This window comes from Fukomys damarensis, unplaced genomic scaffold, assembly GCF_012274545.1.
Source record: "Fukomys damarensis isolate Sample0158 unplaced genomic scaffold, DMR_v1.0_HiC HiC_scaffold_17, whole genome shotgun sequence".
Classification (NCBI taxonomy): domain Eukaryota; kingdom Metazoa; phylum Chordata; class Mammalia; order Rodentia; family Bathyergidae; genus Fukomys; species Fukomys damarensis.
The window spans coordinates 42,777,581-42,787,575 of record NW_022900929.1 but is presented as its reverse complement, the minus strand read 5'-3'; the positions used below and the strand labels follow the sequence as shown (position 1 = coordinate 42,787,575).

Below are 9,995 nucleotides of genomic sequence, written 5' to 3'. Positions count from 1 at the left end.
TCTGCTGAGTCCGAGGGGAGAGCGGTGGGTGCTGACCTGAGCCGGGCCGGGCAGGGAGGGTCTCCCGTTGGAGTGGTGGTGCGACCTGTCACAAGCGAGAGAAGCCCAGCGAGCCTGGCGACAACTAGCCGCGACCCTGAGCGGCTGTCCGAGGTGTCCTGGGCCGACAGCCTCTGCAGATCCAGGGACTCCTTGCCAGAAGAACGGGCGCGCCACCCCCGCACCTCTCGGAGGCAGGAATACGCTCTGCCCTGCACCGCAGCCTTTTCTTTCTCCTCCATCCATAGTGTGGTTATTCCTCCCGTTATGCGTGCGCACCTCTTGCACCAGATCCGAGTGGATTATCGACCTCAAAAACATCGGGTGGCTCTGTGCACACCTCCTCCCAGCCAGACCTGTGGGGTATTCACCTGATAAACAACAGGTGGCCGGGTGCGCGTCTTTTTATGATTTGATCCACTCTCGGTTTACCTGATCAGGGTGGATCTGCACGTACTTTGCTCAGCTAGAACCGTGGGATCCTCACCCGATAAAGGAACCTAGGGTCTGGAGAAAGGAACTTCCTGGCAGGAACCTGAGGTTTGGGGGAGGCTTTCATCTGCTGTTGTGAGACCATGGCTTTGCGCCCTCAGCTCTGGACCAGGGGGCATAACTAGGTAACTCGTCATTCCGAAGGAACGAAACTACACCCAAGATTGGCATCGTTTTTGTTTTTTATGTTTTTTGTTTCTCAAAAGAATTTTTAGTTATTTATGGTGCATACTGTAGGACTGTTGTCTGGAATTCTTTGAGTGGAAGGATTCTTATTGGGCTTTTTGAGGGATGTGAATTAAGGTAATTGAGTTTAAAGTGTTCTATTCTTACCATCCAAAGTAGCTAACACAGGAGGAAGATTTTTGCAACGTTTTCCTTTTTTCTTTGTCAAAAAGGAAAAGAAACATGCATCCTCCAGAAACCACCACAAAGATGGCTTCAGTTCGGTTCATGGTGACACCAACAAAGATTGATGACATTCCAGGTTTGTCAGACACTAGCCCGGACCTCAGCTCTCGATCTAGTTCCCGAGTACGATTTAGCTCCAGGGAAAGTGTGCCAGAAACAAGCCGTAGCGAGCCTATGAGTGAGATGTCTGGGGCCACCACTTCTCTAGCGACTGTTGCCCTGGATCCTGGCAGTGACCGGACATCCAATGCCCAGGATGTCACCGAGGGTAAGTGGGAACCTGACCAGCAGGATACTTTATCACTGAGTTATTTATCCAGCATGACCGTCTACTAAGAGGGCACTTTGCATTCTGCAAGAATCATCGAGAACCAAGGCCTCGCTTTTAGTGGATTATAGGACTCTGGAATAGTGGTTAACACAGTCACCACTGTAGACATTTTTTCCCCTTTTTTTGGTATTTTTTGAGACAGGGTCTTGCTATGTTGTTCAGGCTGGCCTTTAATTCACTGTGTAACCCAGGCTGGCCTCAGCCTCCCGAACGCTGGAATTACAGGTGTGCACAACCACATCCAGCTGCAGTAGTAATTTTGGGTATAGGAAGTTATATGGCAAGAAAGAAAGTAAATGTTTTGGTGTCCTTTTTGCCTCCATAAAATAAGGAAGTGGATATTTTTCTTAAATGTAAATAACAAAATCTAATTGTTTTTCAACATAGAAAATCCTAAACACGAAATTTTATTAGGTCGTATATGTGTTTTTTAGCCTTAAAAGCATGGTATAAAGCCAGTCACAAAATAGTAGTTATTGGTCATGTCCTAGTGGCTTTCCCCCAAAGACTTTAATATGCACCACAAAATTAGTTTTTGCTATCTATCTATATATGTATATGTATATGTATGTTTGTTTTTGTTTTTGAGACAGGTCTCACTATGTAGTTGAGACTGAACTGGAACTCACTGTGTGGCCTAGGTTGGTTTCAAACTCAGAGCGATCTTCCTGCCTCAGCTTCCTGAGTGCTGGGATTACAGGCGTGTGACACCACCGCCTAGCTGCAATTTATATTTTTATGGAGACAGTGGTTCAAGTAGCTGAGGTCACTCAGGGTGATGGTGGGTAGCTAGCTATAATACGTCATTCTGTCAAGTTGAAAAGTTCTGAAAAGGCTTTTAGGACTTGATTCCACATAACTTTTTCACTTTGAGCTTTAGATGAAATGTTTTGAGTCTTTGTTGTCAGTGCCACTTCTAGTTCATATTGACTACTGCAGACCTTTAGCTTTCTAAACCAGTTTTGTCACCTAGCTTGGAAGTTTTCATTTGATTTAGTGGGAGGAGCTGATAGAAAAGAGAGATGAGATAAAAGGGAAGTCATAACATTTTTTCAGACTCCAAAATATAGTTTTCAGCCGGGCGTGGTGACACACACCTGTAATTCCAGCACTCGGGAGGCTGAGGCAGGAGGAATGCTGTGAGTTTGAGACCAGCCTGGGCTACACAGTGAGTTCCAGGTCAGTCTCAACTACATAGTGAGACCCTGTCTCAACAAAACAAAAAAACAAAAAACAAAAACAATAAAGAAGTTTGAGAACTGTTACACTAATGCAGCTTTGTGCCATATAATCTTTGTGGTAATAAAATTTTCCTTTAAGAATATCAAAAACTCTTTAACAATGATATTCTACCCAAGTTTGAAAACGGTAGCTCAGCCACTGACTTGTGCAAGTGAGGGTGACTTTACCAATTTCCGGTGTGAGGAAATACTCTTCCTAACCTACGAGGTTCAGGAAACGAGAATGATTTTAGTTCCTTAATTCTGTTTTTTGTTTTTAATGATTTGAGACAAGGTAGGTTTGGTAAAGTTTAATAGTTGTGTAGTCATCCTTTACTACTCATTTCTTTTATCAAGATACTATAAGTTGATTCTTACAATTAACTTTCTTTCTTTCTTTTTTGGGTTTTTTGGGACAGGGACTTTTGTAGTTCAGGCTGCCCTTGAACTCACTGCGTAGGTCAGGCTGGCCTCAAACTTGCAGTGATCCTCCTACTCAGCCTTCCTGAGTGCTGGGTTTACAGGCATGCACCACCATGCCTGGTTCAAACCTCATTTTAATAAATGAGAAAACTAAGCCTTCTAGATTTGCAGATTCACATGGTTAGTAATTAAGTAGACACCAAAGTGCAAGACTCCTAAGTGTGTATGTGTATGTACATGTGTATGTGTGTATGTATGTGCTGAGGAATGTATGTGCTGAGAATGGAACCCAGGACCTCATAAATGTAAGGCAAGTTTTCTGTCACGGAGCTCCACGTGCAACTCCAGACCTCCTGACTTCTAGTGCTCTCTGTTAAATCATTTTGCCTGTGCTCTTAACATTTACTTAATAACCATTTGATTAACCCAAATTATTGTAAAAAATAATGATGAAAAGCAGGGAACATATTATTTCTTATGAATGCCCTAATACAACTCCACTTTTATAATTCAACAAATATACTCTGAGATTATGATATATAAGGCTCTGTTATGTATGAATTGTAGGAATATCTCGGTAAGGCATGGTTTTTGTCTTTGAGTGACTTATGTATATTGGTGACAGTGTCTGCAACACTGTTCTGTTTCTTCACCAAATATGAATTGACTACTGTATGGGTCAGGCTCTACACTGGGTGTTAAGGATGCAGGACTGAAAAAGAATCCATTATCTGTTGTTCTATGGAAAGTCACTATTTAGTAGAGAAAACAAATCAATTTTTGTATAAATGATAATGTTTTATAGTATAACGATAGAAATATGCAAAAATACAACAAATGAAAATAGTGAACCAAGGTAAAATGGAAACACAAGAGCCCCGAGAACTTGAAGTGAAGGACAGTGAAAGATTTGGAAAGATTTGAAAGAGTAGTCACAGGGTTGAATGTTGGAGTAAACAGCATTAGAGGTGGGGCATTTCCTATGTTCACATGATTTAGTGTGCAGACTTGGGAGTGGGTATCTGAAGCAGGGTAAAAGTAAAATAATTGAGTCAAGGAGTCTCAATATGTCAGCTCTGAGCATGTTAGAGATGAAAAGTAACTTAGTCACTTTTTCAAGAAATCACTTCCTTCCAGTCATGGTGGTGCACACCTGTAGTCCCAGCACTTGGAAGGCTGAGGTAGGATGATCACTACAAGCTCGAGGCCAGTCTGGCTACGTAACGAGTTTAAGGCCAGCCTGGACTACATAGCGATATCCTGTCTCAAAAGAAAAAGAAATCACTTCCTCTCTGAAACTTTTCCTAATTGACCTTTATTCCCAAATAGATAGGTCTGTATGTCCCTGTATCCATTATCCAGACAATTACTGTAGGATCTATTTTATCATTTTACATTGTTGCTTTGTTTGCATAGGCTGTTTCTCAACCAGGCTCAAAGGCTCGATCTTGAGGACAGGAACATAGAATTGTTTGTACTTTGTATGATGTATGATACCCCACATAATTTGTATTCAGTAAATACTGAGTTGGAGAGTTTAAAAAAAAAAAAGACAGGAATTAAAATTTTAAAATAATACTGGGCATGGTGTGCACATCTGTAATCCCAACAGTCAGAAGGCTGAAGCAGGAGAATCACTGTGAGTTCAAGGCCAGTCTAGGCTGCATAGTAAGTTCACAGCCTGAACTACATAGTAAGATCCTTTCCAAAAAGAAAAAAAAAACTGGGCCAGGGATTTAACTCAGTGGTACCATGTCTGCCTCACAAGTGCAAGGTCCTGAGTTCAATCCCTGGTACCAGGGGAACAACAACAAAAAAACCCCACAAAAATTAAAAATATATTGTATTTTTATTATTATAATTTATTATTATAACTTATTATTATAAATTATACTGTATATTTGAATAATCTGGAGGGTTTTTTTGTTGTTGTTGTTTTTGTTTTTGGTACCAGAGATTGAACTCAGCACCACACATTTTCGAGGCAGGCGCTGTGTAGCTGAGCTAAATTCCTAGCCCTCTAGAAAGCTTTTTTAAAGAAAAGATTTTAAATAAAAACTTTCCCTTCTAAACTGGCTTTAAAGGATGAACAGACATTTATCAAGTGGTTAGGGTAGGGCAGCCTTTTCCTTAAGCATCCGCAGGTCTATGGAATATTTATCTACCTTTGGAGCCATTACATTATACCTGGAAGTGTAGCCTCCTCTGTTGATATATGAGTTCCATATTGTGTTACCAGTAGATCTTATCCAATTGCTAATGCAGGGGTTACAGCAGAATGATATTAGACTAAGAAACTTAACTGATATTTTGTTTTTCATGAGAACATGGTTTCAAAATACTACTTTTTTGGGGTGGGTACCAGGATGGAACGCAGAACCTTGCACTTTCAAGGCAGGTGGTGGCACCACTGAGTTAAATCCCAGCCCCACCAAACACGTTCTTTATTCTTTTCAAGTAAACATTTTTTTGTTTTGTTTTGTCCCACACCAAACTAAGTGAATTACATTGTACTTCCAGTCATAGGTGGCTACTACTCTTCCCTTAAGTATACTTTTTGTATTTTTACTGAATACTATTCATATTTTACTTTGACTAATAGTGAACTATAATATTATGCAAGGAAGTAAGATGGATAGTTTTATAAAAATACATTAATTCAGGCCCTGTGTGGTGTTGCAGGCCTGTAATCCCTGAGGCAGGAAGATTACTGTGAGTTCAAGGTCAGCCTGAACCTGTCTCAAAAAAAAAACAAACAAACAAACAAACAAATATATATATATATATATTTATATTTTAAAGGCTTTTCAATACCACATGTCCAGAACACTTTGGTTGTAGATCACAAGTGTTTTCCTCTCTTCTCCATAATCCATAGGCAGTTATTAAACTTTATAATATACTGCCCCTCATTTGCTTAAAGACTGCCTGTCTTGGTACACTGATCCCATCTTAGGAACCCAACAGAGCTCTCAGACTGCTCTCAGGAGAAGGGTGGACAAACTGTAATGGACAGATGAGTTGACTGTGGAGTTAATTTGGATACAGCTTTAAAAAAAATTTCCTGTAATCCCAGCTTCTCAGGAGGCTCAGGCGGGAGGAACACAGTGTGAGACCATCCTGAGTAACGTTGCAAGACCCATTCTCAAAGTAAAATAAATTTTAAAAAGATCTGGGGATGCAGTTGAACACTAGACCACTTTCCTAGCCTGTGCAAGGCCCTGGGTTCAGTCCCAGTACTGTAAAAATAAAAAATGAGTACATCACAAAAAGAGTCAGCCAAATCCAGAAAATGGGATTTTTTTTTTTTTTTAAATTAACTGCATTCCTCAACCAGTAAATGACCTGGGGCAGGAGAACAGTACTGAGTGGAAGGAAAGTTGTTAGAGAGAGGCCTATCAACTAGATGTAATGTGTGGACTTGGTTTGGATCCAGGTATAAACTGAGCAACTATAAAAAGACACTTTTGAGATAACTCGGGAAATTTGAACGTGTGTATGCTATAAGCATTAAGGAATTTGTAATTTTCTTAATATGTTTATGACATTGCAGTACCAATATAAAGCTCATCTCCATAGACACATATTAAAGCAGTTAAAGGTGAAAGTTAAAGCCAGGGTCAGCTGCCTCCCTGTCATCCTCTCACACCCCCTAAAAATGTTGGGGAAAGAGAGACAAAACAAGGCTGATGTGTATAATTTGTTGAAGGTGAAGTAAAAGGTACATGCGAATTCATTTCACTTTTTTCTTAGCTTTTGTTAATATTTGAAAATGTCTAATAAAAGCTTTTAAAAGGTTGAATTGCAATTTTAAAAACTGCTTTAAGACAATCGCTTTTCTTTTACAGTCTGTCCTGGAAGACTCTAGAGATTTGATTAAATATCCGTGATTGGTATATTTATTGCATCAACTTCTTGAATTTTTTTTTTTTTTTTTTTTTTTTTTTTTTTTTCAAAATTTTTTTTTTTTTTTTTTTTTTTTTTTTTTTTTTTGGTACCAGGGATTGAACTCAAGACCTTGCACTTGTGAGGCAGCTGCAGTGCCACTGAGCTAAATAAATCCCCAGCCCTCTTAACTTTTTTTCTTTAACTTTTATTGTACGTGTTTGCAGTACATAATGATTACATTCCCACAGGAAGTTGTCACATGTGCACAACAAAACTCGGCTCTTTTTTGCTTCCCCTTCTTTTTACCCGCCTTTTGTTTTTCCATCATCAGATAACTGCTTGACTTTTGTCTTCAGCGATCTCTTCCATGTCCCAAGTTTTCCCACTGCCCACATTCTTTCCCTCTTGGTGGCATGTTTCTTGATTTCAGGTTCCCATAAGTTTTGCTAGCACCTTTACTGGAATGGAAAGACTCAAAAGAAGGAAGGTACTCCTGGTAATCTTAAGAAAAGTCATGATGTTCCATATACATTAGTATAAGGGCATTAGAATAAGGGTTAATTGTTGTGCTGTTGATGCTGATTTGTAAGGCCGCTTGTCCTGACCTGTGAAGATAGTATCCTGCTTCAGCTTTGGGATCATGGCTGTTTTTCCCCTTTGCCCTTATGTCTAATCATACTTCTGGACTACTGGGAGCTGTATGCTGATTGTAAAAGTTGTCCCTTTTATGACTCTGAATTCATGGCTTCACCTGGAGCAGGGCGACCTAGATTTCACTTCACCCTTCCCCTGTTCCTCTAGCCAAAAGCCTTTGTGTATGGTCTACACAGCTGCACCCGGGGGGCTAGTTGTCACAGAATAATGCACATTATATGCGTTTAGGTAGCAGCAGGTATGAAAGTTTGGAGAGCTGTGTTGTAGGAATTATTAAAGCATTTTATTTTGTGGTTGTAAAACAATGTCTTATTTTAATGATGTTTCATAGATAAATGGAAAGACATGATATTCTCCATTAATACAGAGGAGTGCTTTGGTATATTTTGTAAATCTTCAGCAATTACATTTGAAGACATGAACACAAACTGCAGGATGTGCAATGTAGGCACATGCACAATTAATTCCAGAAGCTTAATGATTGATTTATAGGACACATTGTTACCATATTTGTGTAATTCTAAAACGTATGTCTGTCATATGTTATTTATTTTTATTTTATTAAAAAGAAAACATTTTCAGAACCAAATAAAAAGTGAATAATAATAGTTACTACACTGTATATCATTATGTCCAAAATAGTTACTCAGAGTGTAAGACATAAACCAAAAAGATTCTTTTTTTTCCCTGGTACCAGTGATTGAACTCAGGACATTGCACTTATGTGGCAGGCAGAAGAACCACTGAGCTAAATCCCCAGCCCACCAAAAAGATTCTTACAAAAGAAACAGATAGCTGGGTGTGGTGGTGCAGCCCTGTGATCTCAGCTCCAGAGGCTGAGCCAGGAAGATGGAAGCAAATTTAAGGCCAGCCTGGACTTCATAGTGAGTTTAAATCCAACTTGCACTAAGCATAGTGAAACTCTGTCTCAAAACTGAAAAAACAAAAGCAAAAACAAAAAACCCCAAACAATTGTCAAAAAAAAATTTTTTTTTTGGTAAGACAGGTCCTATCCTAGCTATGTAGTCCAGACTAAGCTTGAACTAACTCACTATGTAGTCCAGGTTGGTCTTGAACTTGGTGTGATCTTCCTGCCTCAGCCTCCTGAGTGCTAGAATCACAGACATGCACCAACCGTACCCAGAAATACTTGTCATATATTAACGCTTGTCATTTTCGGGTGTATTTAATTTTTGCGTTTTTTTCAATATTGAAGATTGAACACTGGGCCTTGCACTGAGCTGTATCCCCAGACCCTTTTTATTTTGAGACAGGACCTTGTTAGGGTACTATTTTGGTTTCTCTTGTCTTAGCCTTCCAGAGTGCTGGGATTATTAAAAGCTTGGGCTACCGTAACCTGCTTACTTTTTTAAAAAAATTTATAGTTAGCAGATTTTTCACAACTTACTTAATTAGTCTAAGAAGCTTTGCAAAAGCTAAAATTTTGAAGTTGTCTATATGTCCTCACAAAAAAAGCTAAAGCTTTTTTCTTCTTAAATTTACTGTTTTTGTACTTTAAAAGCACAGAAATAAAAACCAAAAACTATTGTTATTAGGAAATGACAGCTGTGTTTAGGTTTTAATCTGATTTTTAGTTTTTTTTTACTTTCTATTTGAAATTTTCTATCATTTAGCCCGGAGCTAACTGGGTTACAGGCTCCAGTTTCCTTGCTAAATAAACCAGCAGCAACTTTTGGTTTGTATTTTTATTACTGCATTGCTAATCCTTGTTACATTTCTAATGGCCTGGAGAAATCCATGCAAATAATTCAGTAGGCAGCATTCATCTGTTTACAGTCATGATCATTGGTAGATACCTTTAATCTTTGGCAAAGTGGCTCATGAGTTTCTCCCATTTTGCCAGTCGAGTCTGCTTTCACTTGCTATTCATTTTTTATTTTTCTTATTGCTGATTTAAAAAACACTAAGAGGGCTATGGACTTAGCTCAGTGGTTCTACTACCTGCCTCACAAGCTCGAGGACCCAAGTTTGATCCCCAGTACCCACCAAAAAAACACTTAAGAAACTAAGGATCAAAATGTATAATAGATAATGTGAAATAGAAAGGGTCTAAAGGGGAAGGGAAGGGAGAAGGAGTAGGGCAAAGTAAAGAAGGGAAAGAAATAAATAAATATGTGAAAAGGAAAAAATGGAAATAAAGTCTTTGTAAATAAGGGAAGGCAGGGGAATGGGGAAAAAAATAAGCAAGATATATCATGTAAAGATACAGATTCCCAATGGTGAATGTCATTGTATACCTAAAATATACCAATAAAATTAATTTTTCAAAAAGAAAACAGGGCAAAGTAAAGAAGGGAAAGAAATAAATAAATATGTGAAAAGGAAAAAATGGAAATAAAGTCTTTGTAAATAAGGGAAGGCAGGGGAATGGGGAAAAAAATAAGCAAGATATATCATGTAAAGATACAGATTCCCAATGGTGAATGTCATTGTATACCTAAAATATACCAATAAAATTAATTTTTCAAAAAGAAAACACTAGTAAGTGAAATATCCCATATATATATATATATATA

At 38.7% G+C, this 9,995-nt stretch overlaps 1 protein-coding gene across 3 annotated transcripts in view; it reads left to right on the top strand.

Annotated features, from left to right (window-relative positions):
• Positions 1-6: 6 nt before the first annotated feature.
• The window catches only part of Slc12a6 (solute carrier family 12 member 6), a 90,553-nt gene continuing 80,564 nt past the window's right edge, over positions 7-9,995 (top strand). The window contains exons 1-2 of one of the 3 annotated variants that reach the window (XM_010624602.2): positions 7-24; positions 930-1,210. In XM_010624602.2, coding sequence (XP_010622904.1) covers positions 940-1,210 — 271 coding nt within the window. In that variant the 5' untranslated portion in view covers positions 7-24; positions 930-939. Of the gene's footprint in view, positions 25-762; positions 835-929; positions 1,211-9,995 lie in introns of those variants that run through there. The other 2 variants (XM_010624601.3, XM_010624600.2) reach the window with 2 other exon arrangements.